This window comes from Podarcis filfolensis, assembly GCF_964270895.1.
Source record: "Podarcis filfolensis genome assembly, chromosome: 16".
Lineage (NCBI taxonomy): Eukaryota > Metazoa > Chordata > Lepidosauria > Squamata > Lacertidae > Podarcis > Podarcis filfolensis.
The window spans coordinates 37,708,073-37,731,845 of record NC_139620.1 but is presented as its reverse complement, the minus strand read 5'-3'; the positions used below and the strand labels follow the sequence as shown (position 1 = coordinate 37,731,845).

At 42.5% G+C, this 23,773-nt stretch overlaps 2 protein-coding genes across 5 annotated transcripts; one reads left to right on the top strand and one right to left on the bottom strand.

Annotated features, from left to right (window-relative positions):
* The first annotated feature begins 8 nt into the window (after positions 1-8).
* GTF2H3 (general transcription factor IIH subunit 3) lies at positions 9-17,791 on the top strand. Of its 2 annotated transcripts, none has more exons than XM_083590561.1 (13): positions 9-114; positions 1,497-1,576; positions 1,966-2,072; positions 2,665-2,810; positions 4,089-4,151; positions 4,717-4,746; positions 5,700-5,728; positions 5,823-5,897; positions 7,172-7,225; positions 7,976-8,044; positions 15,459-15,594; positions 15,708-15,744; positions 16,464-17,791. In XM_083590561.1, the coding sequence occupies exons 1-13, from the start codon at positions 105-107 to the stop codon at positions 16,531-16,533; spliced, it is 906 nt and encodes a 301-aa protein (XP_083446687.1). In that variant the 5' UTR covers positions 9-104; the 3' UTR covers positions 16,534-17,791. The 2 variants fall into 2 exon arrangements, with proteins under 2 accessions (XP_083446687.1, XP_083446688.1); XM_083590562.1 differs by having other exon boundaries at positions 105-273.
* On the bottom strand, positions 8,065-23,114 carry LOC310751400 (uncharacterized protein). Of its 3 annotated transcripts, none has more exons than XR_014542463.1 (4): positions 21,783-21,926; positions 20,225-20,289; positions 15,271-19,962; positions 8,065-9,099 (listed from the first exon to the last, which is right to left on the bottom strand). XR_014542463.1 is itself a non-coding variant. In XM_083590749.1 (3 exons), the coding sequence occupies exons 1-3, from the start codon at positions 23,080-23,082 to the stop codon at positions 19,693-19,695; spliced, it is 348 nt and encodes a 115-aa protein (XP_083446875.1). In that variant the 5' UTR covers positions 23,083-23,114; the 3' UTR covers positions 17,905-19,692. The 3 variants fall into 3 exon arrangements, 1 of the variants encoding a protein (XP_083446875.1); XR_014542464.1 differs by lacking the exon at positions 21,783-21,926 and adding an exon at positions 21,205-21,225; XM_083590749.1 differs by lacking the exons at positions 8,065-9,099; positions 21,783-21,926 and adding an exon at positions 23,070-23,114 and having other exon boundaries at positions 17,905-19,962.
* Between the last annotated feature and the right edge of the window lie 659 nt (positions 23,115-23,773).

Below are 23,773 nucleotides of genomic sequence, written 5' to 3'. Positions count from 1 at the left end.
GAGGGAAAGTGGGAAAAGTGACGTCGAGATGACGCGCCAGAAGCTCGCGTGACCTCATTCTCGAGCGACGGAAGTCCGCCTGCCTGTCCCTGCTGCGGGGCGATATGAGCGGAGGTGAGTCCGCGGCGCCTCCCCGCTGCTGCCCCGGGATTTCAGGCAAAAACGGGGCGGGGAAGGCTCGGCGGGGCGATTCTGGCTCCTTCCGTGGGCTCCTCTTGAGTTAGCCCGGAGGGAGGGAGTCTCACGCGCGTGGCTGTCAGGTTCCTCCTCTCTGTGTGTGTTTTAAGTTCAGGTTCTGTGGTCTGGCTGCATCTGAGCATGTGCTGAGTGTTTTTCCTGGTCCTTAAATATGTGCAGAACTCCTCCCCCTCTTTTTTTAAAAAAGAAAACTGAATTTAAAATGGGATCTGAGCACTCACTGCTTAGCACAATTTCCACCCCTCCTTGGGATTCAGGTGTAAACGTAGGCTACTAAACACCCACTGAAATGCACAAACGTATCTCCACACACAGAGAGACCAGCTTTCATTTGCATGTTAACAGCATTAGTGCTAACTGGAGCAAAATAATTGATTACAGCTTCCTCTCCTCCACTTTCACTCTCCCCTCCCCCACACCTCTTCCTTTTCTGGCAACCTTCTTTGGCTTTTAGGGCTAGTAAAATTTTGTTTGCTTGGCACCCCTCCATTGCCTCCAGAGACAGACAGATGCCAACTGCCTACACATATGCTTAGATTTCCCATCTGTAAAATGAGAATAATAGTATTTAACTCAAAGACCTATTACAAAGATTTTCTTTTATTTTCTTACAATTATATCCCACCCTTCTTTCATCATAGAGCTCAAGGTTACATACACTTGGTTCCCATCAACACTACAGTATTCAGAAAGAAAGAAAGAAATGTAACTCCCAAGGGCTGCTGCTGTATCTATTTAAAAAGACACTGGAAGCTTTCCACACTGAGCAGGCCTGCTATTATAGCACCTCTGTGGATGGATGTAGACTCATAGAATCATAGAATTGTAGATTTGGAAGGGACCCTGAAGGTCATTAATCCAAGACCCTGCGATGCAGGAATCTCAGCTAAAGCATCCCTCTGCTCTCTGCTTTAAAACCTCCAAGGAAGGAGAGGCCACCACCTTCTGAGGGAGTCTGTTCCACTGTTGTACACTGTTGTACCGTCAGAAAGTTCTTCCTGATGTTTAGTTGGAATCTCCTTTCTTCTCCCTGTAGATTAGGGGTGCGGAAGCTGAGTTGTTGTCCAGATGTTGTTGAACTCCAGTTTTGACCAAGCTCAGCCAACAGGGCCAATAATGATAATGGGAGTTGTAGGCCCACAGCATCTGGAGGGCCAATGGTTCCTTGCACCTTCTGTAGATCATTAAGAGACAGCAACAAACATAGACTGTAAATTTCAATCCTCCTACAGAGCTGGGAAACTGTCAGCTAATGTTTTCACAGTTTTGGGGGCTGATATTTCATTATTTTTTTCCAGATGATGAGCTGAACCTCTTAGTCATTGTTGTTGACACTAACCCTATTTGGTGGGGAAAGCAGGCATTAGGAGGTTCAGAGGTAAGACTTTCCCGTTATATGTGAAACCTATGCCAGGATCATTGATTTTCTCTCCTTTTTTAAAAACAATAACAACAACACTAATTTGGATGCATTATAATCTAGATTGAAGTCTTCAGCGTTGATACTAAATAAATGTTCCCGTGAGTCTGAAGAACTTCCAATTAAGTGTGTGGTCCTATGTCAGTTGTAGTTAGAACTGGACTGATAAGGTGCTAATTCAGTGTGCTAATGTGCTGTGTTCAGTGCAGAGCCAGCACCAGGGGTCAGCATTGTTGGGCAGTTGTCAAGGCCCAACATAAGTACAGTTTGATGAGATGTTCACAAATTTAATTTCCCATTTTAAATCTCTGTGGTGTTTAATAATTCTCCCCTGCTTTTACCCACAGCTTACATTATCAAAATGCCTCGATGCAGCCATGGTGTTGGGAAACTCGCACTTATTTATGAACCGCAACAACAAACTGGCTGTGATAGCCAGTCATATACAGGAAAGGTATTGTAGCTTTTTGGATGGTTGTAGCTTTTTCATGGTCAGGCATTTGGAAAGAGAGCTGTGGATAGACTAGACTAGGAAGAGGCTAGGGTGGGTGAAGTTCAAATAGCAGCATATCAGATTCTGAAGTTAAACAGTGGTGGGATGGCTGGATCTCAGACTTACTCTTCTTTGGAGCCTCACAAAAGACATCAAACTGGCTGTTCTTTGGAAACAGTGCTGACAACGATGAATTTTTTGTCTGATCCAGAAAGATGATTCATGTATTTGGACTTGCGCCAGGTGAGCATGTGAATGATCCAGCAAGGCAGTGCATGAGCTCTGATTGCTCACCTAGAGGCTTGTAGCCAGGTGAGCATGTAAAGGGCAAAGGAGGCCTTACCGACCTCACAATGTTGCTGTGAAGATAAATGAGAACTGAACTCTAAAGCATTTTATATGCTGAAGTGTATGATAGAAATCAGTAGGAACAAAATCATGCACATTTTCTTTTTACTTTTCATCTTGTCTTTAATGCTGAATGTTGTCTGATGCTTCATATTGTGGCAATTAATTATGGTAATTATGTTAATACAACTTCAATTTCTCTTAGTCGTTTCCTCTACCCTGGAAAACATTGGGCACCAGCTGATCTCTTTGGTGAATCTAATATATCTGGCAGCAAGGATGGAAAATACGAGTTGTTAACAACAATAAATGAAACTATTGCAGAAGAGATCAAGGACCTTATGACCAACAGTAAGATGAGAAGCTGGTTTGCTCTGCTCTGTTTCACAGTCTCTGTGTTTCCTATTTACTTTTCCCCTAAACCATTTAACCCTATGACCAGGTAGAGGGTTGACTTCCCTTAGAATGCATTACTATGAAAGGCAGTTTTGCTTTAAGTAAGGGATGGGGAACCTGGGGGTCTCCAGATGTTGTTCAGCTCCAATCAGCCCCACTCAGTGTGGCCAGTGGTCAGGCCGTAACATCTGGAGGCCTACAGGCTTGGATGCAGACCCCTTGGATGCTGCATCATCCACTTTCTCTTTTTCCTTTGTGGCTGTTCCCTCCACCCAAGTTGACACGGACAATTGCCACCTGCTCTTATTGAGTCTTGAGAGATGCCTACACTGCAAATACCATGTGTGATTTAAATGGCTATACTAGTGGTTCTCAAACTTTTTTCTTTGGGCCACACTTTCCAGATTTTTTTTTTTAATTAATAAGAAAACAAAAAGAAACAACTCATAGCAGTGCCTGATTTATGACATAGAACAAAATGGCGTATGAAAATGGTGTATCCAGGAAGTATAAAACAATGCAGCTTTATGAGAACAGAAATCACTCCCAAGGTATAAGTATAAATGAGTCTTTTCCAGCACTCTGTTCAAACTGCGATTCTGGATCACAACCAGGATTGTCCTCGGTATCACGTGATGCTCTTGCTCTCATTTTAAAAAGATACCTATCCTTATTCTGCAAATAAAAAATCGTTTTGATACTATTCTATACTGCACTGAAATGTTTAAATGTTTCTTTGATTGTCCTTGAATCTTTCTGCCACATTTGCTGTTCTGCCCTGCCACACCCTTTGAGAACCCCTGCACTATACATTTCTTTCTTTAGTTCTAACATTTTAGATCTCCTTTCCCAGGCACTGACCACCAGACCCGGACATGCTTAGCTTCAGCAAGGGAGTGGTCTCATGTGCCTTTGAATTATTCCCTAGAACAGAAGGCACCAACCTTTTCAGGCTTGTGGGCACATTTGCAAACTAGAGAACCTTGTTGGCACTGCACACATACCAGAACCAGGCACACAACACAACCTGTTCTATAAGCTACAATAGAATCCTCCTTTCAAGTCTAATTTCCATGGGGGAAGGAAATCCACAGCAAATGGTTATCATCATAAAGAACTACCTGTAGTTAAAGCATAATGTGCAATTAACACAATAAAGCCAAGAAATACCAAACCATGTACTCATTTTGTCTGTGTGTTGTGTCTGTGTGTGTGATTTCTCTTTTGTGGCAGCTGAAATAAGAGGGCAGCAGACTGAATCATTACTGGCAGGATCTCTTGCTAAAGCAATTTGCTGTATCCTTCTGAAACCAGACTTCTAAAGTTTTTCCTGTTCTTTCAAAACCAAAGCATGGAGATAATTTACGCAACCACTCCTGGATTTGTTGTATGCATGTGTTGTGCTGTCATTCTGCATCATACTTTATAAAGGGTTTTATAAGCAAAAAAAGGGTGGGGGGAGAGCGGTAGGTCTCTGCCCCCAAGGAGCGTCCAGTGTATACATACATCTTGACAGTGGAGCATCCAGTATACATTTGGACGGGGGAAGGGAGAGACAGACAAGCCTAGCAAGAGAGAAGTGGGGATAAATGAAGCTATCCATACTTAGGCATGGTCGCAGTTCAGGAAGGAGGATGAAGGAGTTATGCTAAATGTTTAATGGAAAATGTAAGGAGAGAGCTGATTGATGCAAAAGAGCTGGCAGTGCATACATATTCACCCATGGGAGCATAAAAAGGTACCTTGCATATCAGGACAGATGTATTTGTACCCATAGCCCAGAAATTCTGCTTTTATAACATCTGTTACATGAAGATGCTCTTGTATTTAACAAATTATTCCTGAATATTACATGTCTTAGATATTCACAGGATGACTAAAGAGGGAAAAGGTACAGTATTATGCTTAACTCAGTAACAGTTACTGGGGTTTTTAAAATAAAAATGGGAACAAATTAAGAGAGAAAGAAAGGTGGGTTGACTTTTTTCATCTTTATTACTCTGAATTAAATGAGCTTACTACTCTTAAGATTTATTAATTGACCTTTGCATGTGTGTGTTGTTTTCTGTGCAGATATTAGATATAATTTGGCCTAATGCATGCATACCTGAGCCCTGGTTAAGGTCTGAAACATACAGCAAAACTATAGTATAGCTTGCCAAACTAAGCTCTGGACCTGGAAGGCAAATATAGGGAAACCCCTGTTTTAAACTATGGTTTGCAGTTAACCATGGTTGATATTAACAAGAGTTTCTGAAATATCTTTAACCAAAGGTTTCATATCCTGTTTTCCAGCCAGTCCTTAACAATGTTTGGGGTATCTAGGAAGCAGTCTTACAGCAGGCCAGACTGTTTGTCTATCTAGCCCAGTTTGCTCCAGTATGAGCCATTGTGGTCCCCTCCAGACTTCAGGGTCTCAGTCAGAGAAGGAAGGATCTTCCCATCACTTCAGAGAATTGTAGAGTTGGAAGGGACCACAGGGATCATCTATCCCAACCCCTTGCAATGCAGGAATCTTTTGCCCAACATGGGGCGCGAACCCATAACCCTGGGATTAAGAGTCCCATGCTCTACCAACTGAGCTACCAAGGTGGATTCCTGGATCCCCCTTTTTTTTTAACTGGAGATGTCAGGTGTTGAACCTGCAACTGCATGCCAAGCATGTGCTCTGCTACTGAGCTATGATTATAGTCAGGTGATTTAACATTTAACTTTGCTTAAAGAAAACAAACTATGGAGACTGCATAGAGATTTTGTGAACAGATTGACAGCAAAGCTTTGGAGTTAGATGCAATTATATCTGTATATTTCTCCTCTTTCCCCCTCCCCTCCTTCAATATGCAGCCAGCCAGGAAATCAAGTCTAGGATTTTGGTAAGACTTTTCAGATTTCCTTACAAATACTGAATCCCAGCAGACTCCACTTGGTCAGTATAGTAGACTAAGAAATGCCAATTTTTTCACCCAGGTCATAAAAGCTGCTGAAGACAGTGCGTTGCAGTACATGAACTTCATGAATGTGATCTTTGCAGCCCAGAAACAGGTGATGCCAATAGTTGATTATGACACCAGCAGTATTTCTTAACATGCTAAAATCGGGGGCATACTCAGGGGTTGGCCAGGTTGGCCCCCACCAAGGATGCATGCCCATGGGGGTGCAAAAATTGTGCCTCTCCACTCTGGCTTGGAGCGACTCAGAGCCTGCCCATCAGTCCACCTGCTCCCTGGGCAACTTCTCCCCTGGGTGCCTCAGCAGAGGTCGCCAGGGACGGGAGAGTGCTAGCTCTGCTCTTGCCAATGGTGCAACGGAGCCTAACTATGCCTCTGGATATCGTCCCAGCCCTGATTTTTAAAACTCTGCTGTTGTGTTCAAGACATTGGGGGGGGGCTGACAGTTTAAAATGCAGACACCCACACAAATGATAAGCACCTTTAAAAACAAGAGTGGAGACCCTGCAGCCCTTTGGATTCTGTTGGGGTCTGACTCCCATCAGCCCCAACCAAGATGGCCAAGTCAGGAACAGCCAGAGTTGTCGTCCAGCAACATCTGTGGATGGCCACAGGTTCTCTGCTGTTGGAGCAATAGGTTTATTGTGGCTCCGGCTTTTGGAACATTGGAAGCTGCCTTCTACACAGTCAGACCACCACATCATAGATTAAAGTCCACATCCTCACTTGCCTTCACCATGAACTCATGGACCCAGCTCAGTTCTGATGCTAAACCTTAGTGGATTCTTGCAAGAATGAGCTGCAGCAACCCTCAAGCTTGCATGCCCTTCCCTTTAATATTCTGTTGGGAGCTGCCCAGAGTGGCTGGGGAAACCCAACCAGATGGGCGGGGTATAAATAAATTATTATTACTTCTATTACTATTATTGTTACTACTTCTCCTTTCCTGCTTGTATTAATGTGCAAGCCCCTTAATAATTTGGGGCTGCCTGATCCCTTATCTTCCTGCCCAATCACTGAGGTCTTTGCACGAGGGAGGGGGGGGTCACTATTAGTGGCATCCACCAGAGTCCTGCATTCACAGTTGTGGCCGCAATTTTGTGGAACTCTTCCAGTTGAGGTCAGTCAGACCTCCACCCTGTTGAACTTCCAGTGCCTCCTGTTGCCTTTTTAAAAATTCCAGCTAGCATTTTAATTGCAGCCTGACTTTAGAACTGATTTTCACTTTTTATATTGCATCCTTGTAAACCACCTAGAGATGTTTCTAGTTACACGGTATGTAAATGGTTTAAATAAAAAGACAAAACTCCTCTTTCCTTTATTCACATTTTCAATAAAACCTAACTCCCATTTCCCCTGGTTTTTCAGAATATTTTGATTGATGCCTGTGTTTTGGATTCTGATTCAGGGCTCTTGCAGCAGGTAAGATGTTACTAATTGTCATTGGCTGCATAAATTTGGAAAAGGTGGTGCAGGGAGGGGAAAGAAGAGTGAGACGTCATCCAGACAAAGGAGGCACAGCTGCTGGTTGTTGTGCTTTATTTACCAGAATGCATTAGTTGTGATTCCTGCACTGCAGGGGGCTGGACTAGGTGACCCCACGGGGTCCCTTCTAACTCTACAATTCTGTCTGTCTGTCCTGCAAATAGATTATAGTGTTAGGAAGCCTTTTGATCAGCACCCCAGTAGAAATCACAGCACAATCTGGGAAGTCATTGCAGCACATCTGACTATTGTCATTGTACACCATTTGCATTATTTGCACATTGTTTGAGTATGGAAGGTATTGTTATCTTGGAATTATTTTGCAGGAGAGGGGCTTCCATGCCCTTGAAGTAAATTTTAGAATACCCAGATATCTAGAAAATAGGAAGAGGTCGTGACAGTCATGAGGTCTAAGAGCTTTTTGTTATTTTTAAGGGAATTAACAGATATGTACAGGCCCCAGGCACATATGAAGATTCCTTATGCTGAGTCAGGCCATTCCCTATGCTGAGTCTGCCTCGCTTTACTGGTAGTAACTCTTTCAGACGGGGTCTTTCCTAATCTTACCTGAATAATCCAGGATTGAACATGGGGCCTTCTGCATGCAAAGCATATGTTCTACCACTAAGCTGCTTACTTTCTCCTGGTGTTACATTGTTTTTAAAGTAATAGCACCATGTTTTCCAGGCTTGCGATATTACTGGTGGCATTTACTTGAAAGTTCCCCATATGCCATCTCTGCTGCAGTATTTGCTGGTGAGTTCCACTTTTCTATATTTATTCTGGTTCAAAAGTGCTCCATGAAAAAGCTTGTATAAATTGTTGGGCCAAGAGTCATGCCTGCATTTTGTGTGATGATCTGTGATGTGCCCCTTTTCTTCTTGACATATGGGATGCCCAAACCTTTTGTGGCCTTGGATTGATTCTCAGTGCAGTGATTTACAGTTTTTTAAAAGCTTTCCAGGGAGGGTAAATGAATAAATTTTGTGCTAACATTTCGGATAGGTAGACTTTGCTCCATAGAGGATAGCTGTATAAGAGGCTCTCAATCATGAGATAAAATCAAGGGCCAGCAAACGTTTTCAGCAGGAGGAGGCTGGTTCACTGTCCCTCAGACCTTGTGGGGGGCCGGACTATATTTTGGAAAAATAAATGAACAAATTCCTATGCCCCACAAATAACCCAGAGATGCATTTTAAATAAAAGCACACATTCTACTCATGTAAAAACACCAGGCAGGCCCCACAAATAACCCATAAAATGCAGAGATACATTTTAAATAAAAGGATACATTCTACTCATGTAAAAACACACTGATTCCCGGATCATCTGCGGGCTGGATTGAGAAGGCGATTGGGCCGGATCCAGCCCTCTGGGCCTTAGTTTGCGTACCCATGGATTAAATGGAGCCTCCAGGTTCAGAGACAATGTGCTTGTGAACATAAGACAATGCACCGTGCTTTCAAGCTGCGAAAGACAACTGACTAACCACCATTGGAAACAAAGCAACGGGCTCAGCAGACATTGGCTTTATCCAGGAAGCAAGTCCTTGACATTCTTAGTCCTCAGATCCAGGTGTGGGCAGACTTAAGGCTTGTGGAATTTACCTGGCTGTCAGCATCTTTTTTATACTGGAACCCCAATGTCTCCCAGCTAGAGCCAGGTGTGAAACAGTGGCTCATTGGGTGGCGCCAGTTGCCAAATGAACCCCATGAACCACCCACTGGAGTGACCTGGATATGCAAGGTCAAAGCCACATCTGGGTTACTATGCTCAAGGATTCTAACAATGTACAGTAGTTTAGGAAAAAACTTACTGTGTTGTGGAAGATGGCGGCAGGCTAGGCAGTCAGCCCCAGAGCTCCACAAATTTTAACTGAGTTTTAATTGATTTTATCTCGTTTTAACTCGTTTTAGACCAAGTACTTTATTTTTTTATTTTTTAATCACAACTGTTTCTTTTAACCTGGAGCTTGAGAGCAGAAGAATGCTGAGCTGTGAGCAGAGAAACTGCCGGATGAGTCAGCGCCTTGCAGATAAGGAACAATAGACGACACCATTAATCTTGAAAGCCTGTGACTCCCACGGCAAAGGAGCTCAGCAACTGGTCTTAATTACTTGCCTAGAGCAGCAGCAGCTTTGACGCTGCCCTGCCCGCCGGGTCTCTCCACAGTCTCACGACCACCCGAGGCTGAAAGAAAGCGGTGAGAGTGGAAAGCTGCAAGGCTGCGAGGCTTCGGGTGTTGAAATTACACTCCGAGAGGTGAAGAAGAAGTTTTCGACAGAGAGGGGTGAAGTGAGAGGCGACGGAAGTTTAAATCAATCAAACAAAAGCCTGGAAGTTCACAAAGCGGTGAGACCTTCTGCTCCAAGTAAAGCCGGCCTGCACTTTTCCCGGAGACCGAATAGGGGAGGGACGGGGGACTGGATAAAGACTCAAATTGAGAGCCCTTCCCTTGAACAATTGATCGTGAAGAGGGCTGAGTTGGGAATGATCTACTAGAGCCCTTTACCGGATCTTGACTCTTATTATAGCTCCTTAACAAACTGCGGAGAAATCCTTGGAGTTAAATACTCAGCTGTATAGCTAAATCACTGACTGCGGTAGGAAGTCCCCTTCTTCTCTTCTATATTATTTACATTATTTAGTTCATATCCACTGTAGCTATGGGCAAGAGGAAACGCCCCAGAGAAGCAGAGGAATTACTGCTTCTCCCTAGCCCTAAGCTACAAGCGAAAGAAAGAAGAGACCAGTCAAATTTTCAAGCAGCAGTTACTACATACAATAGATTTCTCCCACTAAGTGACTTGGATGTAGCTAATAACATTCCCAAGTCCCAAAATACCACCTTACACGCTTGTAATCTAATGAGCACTCCCATCAAGGGCGGGCCCGATGTGGATGGGAAAAAGATCCTGGATAAAGAAAACCAGCCGGGAAATGAGTCCTCCCATTTACAACTAGTCATTAGGACACTGGACTGTATATTTAAAAAGATAGACTTTCTGACGTGCTCAATTTCCAAGCTAACGGAAAAAGTGATGGATATGGATGCCAAAATTGCCCTCAAAAATAACTACCAGAGGGGACCTCCAGTGATAGCCCCACCAAACTCTGGGGCAAAGGGGATGGGAAAATACAAACTAAACGATCTCATGTGTAAGCAAAATCTAACATTGCAACCTAAGAAGATATGCCTAACGATAAGGTCTGAGATATGGGACTGGTCAAGCTTGGAAGGAGCCAAAATTGCCCTAAGTAAAATCCTGAGAATAAGCATAGTTCATATTGATCTTTATGCTTTACTTCCGCTAACTCAATCAAATGGCTCTTACAAAGTTATTTTAGCCTTCCGTTCACTGAGACTACCCTTATTAATAATAAGACAAAAATGGAAATTTATAAAAATAAAAATCATACCCACAAGGGTTTTTGCGGACAGCATAGTAAAACCACTCCTTGTGGAAAAAGAGAAAGAGATATTAGATTCAGAAACAAGTTCTACAAAATCGTCAGACAAAGAGATGTTGCTTTCCCCACAGAGAACGGAGGAGATTGCCTGCAGTCCACAACCAGGAACGAACTTGGGTGGTTCCAGAATATCCATTGATGAAAGCGCCCTTATGAATTCATTTGACGAATTACAGTCACAAGAAAAAGAAAAAATAATAAATAAATTAGACAAATTAAGGGAGAAGATGTCTCAGGCCAAAAGCAAAATAGGAAACAAAGAAATTCAAACCAACAGGGCCATTGGAGGCTCAGTGGACCTTCTCAAATTTAGCCCACAGCCTCAAAATAGGTCCATAAATTCCAAGGCAAGGATACAGACAATCGTCTCGCCACCCCTATTAGTTAATCTGGAACCAGCTCTTCCTGCACCTGCTGGAATGGTTATACCTGCTAAAGAACAGCAAAATGTAAACAAAATCTCGACACATTCCTCAATGCCTGATCTGGAGTCATCATTATCGGACGGAGAATCCCTAGCTGATGATTTAGAAGTTCAATCTGCTACCGATATGGACTGGACAGAAGACCCCTTGGGCCATATAAATAAGATGATATACCCACGGAAGGAAAATCCAATAATAGTTAAAACTTGTACTGACCTAATCTCTGCTCCCCTAGGTGATAAGCTCTCTGATAAAATAAGGGATTTCAGAGAGGAGACTAGACCAAACCAGGACACTACCCCTATAGGATCGGGCGAGCAGAGCTCAAGAAGCACACCTGTGCCAAAAGGAGAGAAGTCACCTACTATTAGGCAAAGGAAAATTACTGACTTCTTTAAATTTGACAGCCCACCAAGATCAGCGTTCCCCCCTTCTCCATTGTGACTACCCAAACCTCAGTCAAATCCTCTCCCGTTCTCCCTTTTAAGCTGGAACATAGCAGGCTGGAAGGGGAAAAAATCTGACCCGGACCTTGTAAAATTAATAAACTCACACCAAGTAATTCTCTTGCAGGAAACATGGGAAGAGGGGAGAGTAGATATTAATGGTTTCGATGTTACATCATTACCGGCATGCCCATCTACTAAAGGAGGCCGGCCTAGTGGAGGATTAGTTATAGCAATTTCCTTGAAAATACAGGCAAAACTCACGCTTGTAAATGCTTCCACCTTTGCAATTACAGCCCTGATTACGGGGAAAAACTTTGAACTTGCTATAACAAATGTTTATCTTCCTCCTGGAGGCAACATTGCAGACTTATACAATAAATGGGGAATCTTGGAGGAACATCTTACTCTCTGTCACTCCAAATACCCCAATATACCCAATGTTATAGCAGGGGACTTCAATGCTCGCATTGCAACAAACTGGGAGTCCTTAATCAAAGCCAAATGGTGGATAAGCCCAGAATTCATTAATGACCTCTCCCTCCATAATCAAAGACTTTCCAAAGACAAAAGGGTAAATGAAGCAGGAACCCTTCTTTACCAATTGGTACTACGTCTAAACTTAGTGATTCTAAACGGGAACTGCCCGCCTGACGTACCGGGTGAGTTTACACACATAAGCTCCTCTGCAAACAGTGTCCTGGATTATATGTTAGTATCTCATAACATATTCCCCAAATTTTCCCACTTTAAAGTTGAAAATATTCATCTGAGCGATCACCTACCGTTGGTCGCCACAATGACTATAGACTGGACCCCAGATGGAGACAGACACCCATCACATTTGATTACGAACTCAGCATTGCAAATCAAAAGTATAAAATGGTCCGAACTACAGGCCCAAAAATACTCAGCATATTTCCAACAACGACTAAAACAAGCATACTCAGGCTTAATCGAGGATTATTACGATCATGATCAAACTCTAAGACTATTCTCGAACCTGTCGGAAGATCTAACGTCTTTTTTCTCTGTCCCGACGCATAAAATAAATCGAACACAAAGGAAGATAGGTGCACTGTGGTTCAATAGTGCTTGTAAACAGGCTAGACAACTTCTTGGTAACATATACAAAGAGTATAAAGCCTCCGGGGCAACGGTCCTGCCAAAAGAATATTTCCAAGCAAAATTGGCCTACAAGCAAATTCAAAAGGGAGCCAGACAGGAATGGCAAGCGAATCAATGGCGGGCAATCATAGAAGCCTCATCATCACGGAACTCCAGACAATTCTGGCTCCTGGTAAATAAAAGAACTAAAAGATACCCTTTAACTATTATCCCTGCCCCGGTTTGGGAATCTTACTTAAAAAACTACTTTGCCACAACTGACTGTACTGTTAACACAAGAGATGAATCTCAAGATCAGCTTCCCCTCTGGCCCCCCACCGATCCGGAAGACATCCATGACTTGATCGTTAAACTTAAAACAGGGAAAGCGCCTGGACCAGACCTGATCCCGGCAGAAGCTATAAAATACCACGCGGACTGGTGGGCCAAAGCCCTGGCAACCATCTTCGATGCCGTTAACAACTCTGGAATGATCCCGGAAGTATGGAAGGACGCTGTTATCGTTCCAATCCACAAAAAGGGCTCACCAGATGACCCGGGGAATTACAGAAATATCAGTCTGCTCTCAATAGTGGGGAAACTATATGCCCGCTTCCTGTTGAACAGACTTATTCAATGGGCCGAAGAGAAAAAATTAATTGGGCCCGAACAAGCTGGATTCCGCCCAAAACAGTCAACAATAAATCATATTCTAATTTTACAGCATCTTGCCTGGAAATATTCCACCCCAAAGGGTGGCCAACTCTGTGTGGCATTCATTGACCTAAAGGCAGCATTCGATAGTATCTCCAGGAGCATCCTCTGGGAAAAACTCACCCGCTGGGGCATCGACAGAAGGCTTCTCTGGCTAATAATCAAACTCCATGAGAACTCAGCGGCTAGAGTGAGACTCACCCCGGAGGGCGACCTCACCAATTCAATTCCCATTAACAGAGGTGTCCGACAGGGTTGTATATTGGCTCCATTCCTGTTTAATTTGTTCATAAGCGACATGAGGACTCCCCTAATAGAGGCTCAAGAAAGGATTCATGCACCCCGCCTAGCACTTTATCGCTGCCCTTTGTTACTATATGCGGATGACGCTGTCATCCTTTCTTTTTCTAGAGTAGGTCTTATGAGGGCCTTAAAAATTTTTGGATCATATTGTAATGCAAATTCCCTTACAATCAATTATGAGAAATCTAAAATTCTAATTTTCTCAAAGAGCCGGAAACTCCATAATTGGAGAATTGATGGGAGAGTCATCGAACAAGTCTATAGATTCCAATACTTGGGAGTTTGGTTACAACATAACCTTAGATGGAAGGCCCATGTAGCCTATGTTACAAATAGAGCCAAAGCTATCTCCTTGGCGATCTTGCGATTTTTCTTCACCGATGGGGCCCTTCATATCCCATCGGCGTTGAAAGTCTTCAAGGCCAAGGTGATCCCAACAATTGCTTATGCCATCTCAATTTGGGGGACTTTTGTCAACTTATCCCACCTAGAGGTTATTCAAAATCAGTTTTTAAGAGGGATATTGAAACTGCCCAACTGTGTAAGTAATACAGCGCTACGCATGGAACTTAATATTGTATCCCTGGAAAACGCTCTGTGGAAGCACATACTTTGTCACTGGTTATCTCTATGGCACAATCTCCCAAACTTGTACTTGATACAATGCATGTGGAGAGATGATTTCCAGAGCCCATGGGTAAAAAATTTACAACTGAAAATTACGGCAATGGGAATCTCCCCATCCAAATTACTAGAGCAGGATATAGTTCCAGCTAAAAGAACAGTAGCCTGTAAACTAGAGGAGATGGACTTGCAGCAGAAAATGGTCTTGGGCAATGGTACCTGCTCACCTCTAAACCTTGGTTTATTACCCCTCTTAAGGCTCCCAAACTATTTGAATTCCTTAACTTCTTCGGCTCATAGATATGCTTTTGTAAAGGCAAGATTCAACACCTTCCCATCGAACGTGCTGAGAAATAGATTCTCCAATGGACAGATATCGCTCTTATGTGATTGTAATTGTGGGGCACCGGAATCGTTGCATCACATAACTTTTGATTGTGCATTTCACTCATCGGCCAGGAGCAAGTTTCTTGCTCAATATCTAAAGGGAATTGCCGATGATACAAATGAAGCCAAACTGAGATATCTATTAAATGATGATGACCCCTTAAGATCACTCATGGTTGCCAGATTCTTGATCAGCGTTCTATCCCTAAAGAAGAGAAACGGACTCCTGTGCGGCTCGGATAATCCCTCTAAACTATGATCTATGTTTTAGGATGTAATTAGGTGATATCACCATTGATGTCTTCTACTAATTTATGAGTAGAGGGCGATGTTTATGTTACAAATTTAGTGTAATGTATGATGTTGGTCTTTTGTTTTTGTTTTGCTTTGGTTCTTGTCTGTTTTTTGTAAGTTTTGGCGGTTTTAAAATTGGAGTTTTAAGTACATTATGTTGGTATGGGAAACTGTTGTGTGATGGGCCAGTGGCCGTAATAAAGTTCAATACAATTACTGTGTTGTGACAATTGGGAGTTGGGAACTCCTGTCAAACATTGCAAATCACCCTGTGCTTTTCTAATGCATCCTAATCTACCTTCACCTGACCCCTACTTTAATCTAGCCATGTTCTCTGAAGTTAGAAAGCTGCTGCTATTATTATTATTATTATTATTATTATTATTATTTTTACTACAGTGGGTATATCTGCCTGACCAAGAACAAAGATCACAGCTAATTCTCCCACCCCCTGTTCATGTTGACTACCGAGCTGCCTGCTTCTGCCACAGAAATCTCATTGAAATCGGTTATGTCTGCTCTGTGTGTTTGTCAAGTAAGTCTTATTATCTGATTGGTTTCACCAGGTTTTGATTGATTTCTGTAGCCTTCCTTAACTAGTCTACAGACTGTCTGAATGTATCTGTTGTTGTTCTTTTGTCCACACAGTATTCTGCAGCTTCAGTCCAATTTGCACCACTTGTGAGTAAGTGACCTTGATATATATTTATATATATATGTATTTAAAATAAAACATGTCCAGGTAGGGCTGCATTTGTTCTGCATTCTCTGCATAAAAGCAATAAAAAGTTTCTGGCCCTCATTCTTGCAGAGAGAGGGTTTCAGACATGTGTTCATCATGTTTGTGGGAACTGGAACTGGGCATAGTTTTCAGTAGTTTGTAGACAGGAATTTGACCCCTTCCCCTTTTTAACTGCATGACCCTACTAGACATGTTGAAGATTCAGGACAAATAACAAGTACCTGTTCACACAATGCATGTGGAATTTGCTCCCACAATAAGTGATGATGGCCACCAGCTGGGACAACTTTAAAATAGTAGACAAATTATGGCAGATGTGGCTACCAATGGCTGTTGGCCACAATGGCCACGTTCTACCTCCACTGTCAGAGGTAGTTTGCCTCTGGACACTGGCCCCTGGGAACTGTGAATGAGGTGAGTGCTGTTGCACCCGGGTTCTTGTGGGCTTCCCATAGGCACCTGGAGCAAGGCGGGAGCAGTTAGGTAACAAAAGTAACATCAGGTGAAACAAGCCACTGTTACTTTGCCTGATCACAAGACTGATCCTGGATTGTTCAACACATCTTAGATAAAACAAACAATGGCTTAATGTTATGTGTGAACACATCCACAGGTGCAGCTTCTAGCAACCCAGCCAGGATTATTATTTTTTGTCATTCCAGGACTGCATTCAAGATTTCACTGCCAGCTGTCATGAAGTCTAAGAAAAAGAAATTGAAATTGGCTGTCTAACAGCATTGTTGGTGTATGTTGATTTCCATGTGAATTTCATATTGTAGCTGTTAAGCTACCGATGACGGTTATGGGACACTGGAAAAGAGGGACCTGTATGATAATCTCTGGGGCTAAACGTTTTGGAACAGCCACATAAGTTGGATGCAACTAGTCTGTTCAGTGGCCCATGTTGACACTTAAAACTTGTGCTACATTACAAAGTCAGGATGGTTAATCTGTAACGGCCTTGGACCAACGGCTTCAGCTAGTGCAGCTGTAAAGCCTGAAATGCGTAAACCCAAGAGTGATGCTTCTCTAATATAGCGTCCTCGGACCAACTGCTCCGTTTGGAACAAATCAAATCAATTTAAGCCGTGACACTTCCTTTAAAACGAAAGCCCCAATTATTTAAATAGAAATCTAATATTTGCCTTAGGAACTGAAATTTTGGGGCTCCTGGGCTGGTCCTGTAGAGCTCCTTTCAAATTAGTAGAAAGAACTGCCCGATTTAAAGAGTGCAGAAGCCTTGGACTCTAGAACTGCTCTGAGCTATGGTTTTCAGTATGGTTAACAATGCATCTTAGGTATTTGTCCACCCTCACCACACTTTTTAATAGTGATCACTACATCTGCTTTTAAACAGAGCCAGCTCAGCCAAAAATTAAGCTGGAACAAGCAGATTAACCTATCACAGTTAAATGCCACCATTGAAAGCAGACCAACAGCTGCTTGGCAATTTCAGTAATGAAACTGAGTCGCATGCTTCCATGCCGTGAATTATCCCTGTTTCCTAACAGAATGAAGGAATTCTGACAAAGGCGGCTGCTGCTCATGCTGAGTTTGCTCTGCTTTGAGAACCAGGAAAGGTTTGGTCTTCCACACTGCAGTACCGAGTGGCTTATCCTGTCTCATGTTTGACCAGCCGCAAGGAAAGATTGAATAGTGTGCTGAGGCATAACCTTTTCTCCTTTTCTGTACTTCTGGCAGAAAGCCTCTGCCATGCAATTTTATTTCCTTGAATGTTGGACATGGTTTCAGCACAACCAAAACACACTTTCTTCCATCCTTCCACAAACAGTTGTCTGTGTGTGCTTTGCTTCCTGAGCCCAAATTTAAAGATTTATGCTACATTTGGTGGTCTATCAGGAACCAGTGCTTTCTAGAGATGCTGTAATTTATTGACAGGCCTGTATATTATACTGAATCTTTGCCATCTCAATGCTGTTTTGTTTTACAAATGTTTTGTAACTTTTCCTTAATAAACTGCTTCTAAGAACACAGGATTCGGGTGTTTTCCCTGTAATAGCCTATAATTTATTTGAAGAGCTTTGCTATAGGCAAGACCCTTTACAGGAACCACCATTGGTGGACAGACATAAAATCAGGCTCATTTAGAAGGGGCCTATGCAGGATATCTACACAAGAAACGGGTAGGAGTTGCGCAAGTGCACAGTCCTCTGGCCCACTAAACTGCATAGTTACTTTATTTAGTTAAAAATGCATGTCCCACTTTTCTTTAATTACAAAAACCCTCAAAGCAGCTTACAAAGAAGTTCATAAAATGACTTAACCTGCAATTTTTAAAAGTTCAAATTAAGAATGGTTCAATTACCTGAACAGCAGAATCAGGAGCAGGACAAAACAGTCAAATTTAACCTACATTGAAAGGTGTCTGAAGCAAAAAATACAGAGGGGAGAGGGAGCCACAAGTCAGAAGCCTCAGTAGAAAAGGACCCATCTCATGTTCCAACCAGTTGAGGTTTTGAAAGCAGGAGGGTGCATAGCAGGGCCTTCGACATTGGATGCAGGGCAATCTGGGAGGAGGTAGTCCTTCAAGTGTCCTGGTCCCAAACTCTTTGGGCTTTATAGGTAAGAACAGGCACACTGAATTTCATCCAGAAATTAACTTGAAGTTGATGCAAACAAAATAAAACTGGAGGCTACTTGTTCACAGAGCAGCCTCCCAAAATCAGTCCAGCTGCTGCAGACTGTGTAATGAGTGGGTAACGTACAAATGATATATTGGCTTGGAAAATTAGCTGCTTTTCCGATTTTGCAGGAAAGCGATTTGCCTCTTGTAATAGCCATTGCTTTGAATTGGGTCCAAAATGCACCAGAAGTCACTGCACAATGGAGTTGCATGCTCAGAAAATCAACCATGGTCTAGATCCTGACATCAGCAGCTGACATTTATAAGATTCCTATGTCTGTGTTAGTAATTTATGACATTAATTGCCTAAAAAGAGGTGTGGGGAACTGAATTACTTTCAATATATAGAATTCTGCCTGATCCACCTGCTGGCAGTTGCTACCACTCATTTGCAACCGGGTTAGTAGCTGTTTACAAGCCTACATTAATCAGTCCTAGAGAAGTCTTCTCTGTTCACATATCTCCTCAAATGTGCATGTGAACAAATTTATACATAAAACTGCAATCTTGTACATGTCTACAAAAATAAGTCCCATTGAGTTCAGTAGAGATTACACCAGGCTTAAGTGTGGATTGCAGTAGGATTGCAGCCTAGCCCATCTCTCGAGTGGGACTGAGTGGAGACTGCCTATGGTTACCTTTCACTTTTTTAAAAACAACACTCTTTGTTGATAATTCCGTGAAAGTTCATGGACGGCATCATGTGACCACTAAGAGGCAGCTAACTTCCACTTCTTGTTCATTCCTTCTTGCTGTCTAGGCATTTGTATATATTCGCTACCAGCACAGAGCCTGGGAAATAAAGATTGGGTGCCTGTGGGTGGAAAACACAGAAGAGCCAGTTCAGACATTCAGGCTTGCACAGAACTCTCAGATCACTTTTGAATCCTGCCTTTCTTCCAGATAATTGGGGCTGATTTTATGTTGCAGGACTGCGGAACTGGATCTGACAAGGAAGGCCAGATCCTTGTCTCCGCCCTTACCTTGGAAAAAATCCCACTGAACGCAACATGACTTACTTCTGAGTAGACATACATGGGATCATGCTGCTATTGTATGCCACTTTTAAATCTTGACAATAACCATGTGAGTTAGGTTAAGCAAGGACAGATGTTGCAGAACTACAATTCCCAGCAGTCCCAGTAAGGTTCTCCATGCCTGGCCTGGAACGTTACATTTTTAAGATCCAGTTCTCCCTGGGTGTCAAGCTTACATTGCAAAACTTTTGTAGTGTGAGTTGCAGGAACCTATCGTCCAATGGCTGAAAAGAAGCCAGGGCCTGATCGGGGGTGTGACTTGCTGCTATGCCTCTTCCAGCTGCTCTTGCTTGGAGCCAGAGAAGAAAACTGGACACTGGAGAATGTCCTCTGGGAACCCCTTTCCATGGTCATGGATGACCCTGTCCTGATGATGACCCCGGGGCTCAGTTTCTTCCTCATGAGCAGACTGAACTGATTTTTCTCCTCGTCCAGTTGTCGCAGCCTGCTCAGCTTCTGCTGTTCCAGTTTCTTTATAGTCTGGAAACGAACAATGAAGGGAGGAGAAAGCTTTAAAGGAGTCATACAATCAAGAATCCTCCCGCACTTCAGAAATCTGCCATGATTTTGTGCAGGTGGCAAAGGACAGCAGAGAGACTTCCACCACTAGAATGCTGCGCTCAACAGATGACCATCTGGCCCTTACTCTAATGATCCTTGGATGAAGGGCAATATAGAAATTTAATAAACAACAATAACATCTGTTGAGGGTGAGGGAAGGCAATGAAACTGGTCACCTTACCATTGTTAGGTCCTTCTGCTCCTTGAGAAACTTATTCTTAACCTGCTGGGGTGCTGTCAGCAAGTCTGAAAGGCAGAGTGAATAGAAAGGGTCGTTCTTATATAGGAACGCCAGACAGATCCTTGGATCAGCATCCATGGCTGTTTCTTTGATTTCTGTCTTTTGAAAGTGGTTGGGAAACAAATCTCTCTCTCTTTCCTCTTCTGGAATTACTGGACCCTTGGCAGACGTGCACAAGAGACCTTGCTCTCAGATGGAGTGGGAGGTGGATGACAAGGATATCCTGGTTCACTGGTTGAAGCTGGCTAGATATATATCCCCACCAGCCATGCACAACACCGGCTGCTAAACATTCACCCGGTCTTTGAGGGAGGTCAGGCAATTGAAGCTTAACCTTTCCGTACAAAGCTCTGGTTATGTCAAGCTTCTCTTCAGTGTCTCTTTTCCCAACCTTGCTTTTAAAAAGAATATTATAGACATTAAACACTTTCCAGTGCTGTCTAGAGTTGGCTATATCAATTGCAGGCATAAAGTATATTTTGGCTGTTTTGCTTCTGCTGTTGAGTTACGAGAGGTATGTTATTAATATATTTTTTTTTAAACTGAATGGGACTGAACTGTTTAAGACAAACCAGCACTATAGCTTTATATCACAGTTGAAGCACATTATTTTCTTCAAAGAATTCTGGGCACTGTAATTTGTTTAGGGTTTGTGTTGGTTAAAAGAATGGATTATGTTGGATAATGCAGACATCCTGGGCTTAGAAGGTCATGATTTAAAATTCAGCTGGCATGCATGTTTATGGTATGGGAAGGCGAAAATTTACAAAAGTTTTACAAACCATTTTCTAAGGAAGAATTTGTATAGAGTTTGGGAGAAATATAAAAGTCTGCTGGAAAGGAAAACACCTTTATGGCTATCTTCTATTGAGGCTATTACAATAAAGAGAGTTAATATGGATAGACAGTGGGCAACTTACAGGGAATTGCTATACAGTGGTAAGAACTTAATTCGTTCTGGAGGTCCGTTCTTAACCTGAAACTGTTCTTAACCTGAGGTACCATTTTAGCTAATGGGGCCTCCCGCTGCCGCGCGATTTCTGTTCTCATCCTGAAGCAAAGTTTTTAACCTGAGGTACTATTTCTGGGTTAGGGAGTCTGTAACCAGAAGCGTATGTAACCTGAAGCGTCTGTAACCTGAGGTACCACTGTACTTTACAGAGGGGGAACCCAAACTGAAATAAATGGAAAGTGTAAGGAGCCATGTTACAGACTGGCTACAATATCATCAGTTATATGAAATGTTTAAAATAACAGGAAAAATTGTTTTTTGGACCAAAGCTCACAATTTGAAAAACAACTCCTGCAAAATAAAGAAAAACTTTTATCTAAAATGTACAATTTGTTATTAGAGTGGGAAACAAAAGACAAGCTTGTCAAAGCTTCTGTGACACACAGGGCAATAGATATAGGACACAATATAGATTTTAATCTTTGGGGGAAACTTTGGAAGAGTGATCTGAAATTTACAACATGTTATTCCTTGAAGGAGAATTACCTGAAAATGATTTACAGATGGTCTCTAAATCCGAGTAGACTTGCTAAGATGTATAAGACTGAATCAGATAAGTGTTGGAGATGTAATGAGACTGAGGGTACGTTCTGTCATAAGTGGTGGACCTGTAAAAGGGTAAAAGAGTATTGGGAAATAATTCATAATGAACTGAAAAAAATGTTTAAAAGTACTTCTCCCCCCCCAAAAAAAACCAGACTCCTTTTTGTTGGGGATAACTCAGATGGAAATTCCCAGGCGTCTGAAAAGGTTATTTATGTATGTCACTACTGTGGCTCGTGTTTTGCTAGCCCCAAAATGGAAAACGAGTGAAGTCCTGACTAAAGAAGATTGGCAACTTAAACTGTTGGAATATGTGCAGCTTGCAGACCTAACATATAGAATAAGAGAGCAAGAAGACTGGAACATGTTTATTGAATATATGGAGGAAAATTGTGTTTATTTGAAAACTTGAGCAGCATTAAGATAAATTCAACAGTGTAAATAAGTTTTGATGGATGTAATAATGGAATACTGAATAGTTTAGTTTATATAAAATATGCAGGTATTTATGTTGTGCAAAATGAAGCATGGAAAGAGAGGAAGGGAAGTCATTGATATTTTAAGGTTGTCTAAGTGAATATTCTAAGAGGTAAAACAGAATAATAATAATAATGATAATGGTAATAATAATAATAATAATTTCTTTAGGGTTGTAGCAAATTGTGACTCAGTGAGAGTTAAACTACATTGCCCAGAATTCTTTGAGGGAAATTATGTGTTTCAAATGAGCTTTAAAGTTATAGTGTGAACTCAGCCCCAGACCTGCTTAGCTTTAGCTCCATGCGTCTTTAGACCATTTCCATGTATACGGAAGACTGCAGTCTTATTTAGAAGAGGCTCTAAGGAGCAATGTGGGCTCTGCTACATTAAAGTTCTTGCCATAATAAGTTCTAAGACTGCTTAGTAAGCCCCACTGGACAAAGAAAGCTTAATTCCAAGTAGACACCCATGGAGTTGCACTGTGAATCCGTTAGTGCTTAAGGTGCCATGGGGATTGCTTGTTTGAGTCTACTTCTGGCAGTTCCTCAGTGACATCCTCTGCTCAGAAAAGGAGAAGGTGGACCTATCTTTAAAAAGAACAGTGAGGGGGGGGGGAGGTGTATTTTTGTAAATATATGTTGTATGGAGTTGTGTGTGTAGCATCATTGCTGTCATGGTGACATTACAGAGGAATTTGTACTGTGCCTGGGGTCCTGATAATAAATCAACACCTGCATATTACAGACTCACAGGGCATAAGCATTGCATGGGGTCACCACAGTGCCATGGTTGAACAGGTACAGACACATCTTGGTAAGAAATGAGGACTGTAAAGTGAGAAATCCATGGTTTCATTTTCTTCGGCTTTTCAGGGAAAGTAATCAGGTTCATTTACAGAATGAGGAGCTACAGTGCGGAATAATAATAATAATAATAATAATAATTGTTGCTGCTGTTGTAGATTTAGGTGGAAAGGAGAAAAAGCACTGGGTGTTATCAGCATGCTAGTGAAATCAACACCAAAATTTCAGACCACCTTTCCCAGCAGTTTGATGTAAATGTTATATAACATGGCAGACAGGACAGAACCCTGAGGGACCCCGCAGACCAATGGTCAAGGTGTCAAACAAGAGCCCCTCAGCACTACCTTCTGGGTGTGCCCACCAGAAGGGAATGGAGCCATGGTAAAACTGTTCTTCCAAGTCCCATCCCAGCAAGGTGGCCCAGGAGGACAGCCAACAGGGACACACACAGTCCAGTCCCCAGTGTAAGACATCTACCAAGGCGACCAAAGTCATCTTTGTCCCATAACCAGGCCTGAAACCATATTGAAATGGATCGAGGTGACCCCTTTCCTCCAGAAACCCTCCACATGTTCCAGTACCTTGCTCAAGAATGGGGTATTAGAGACTGGCCAATAATTATCCAATATGGTGGGATCCAGGGAGGGCTTT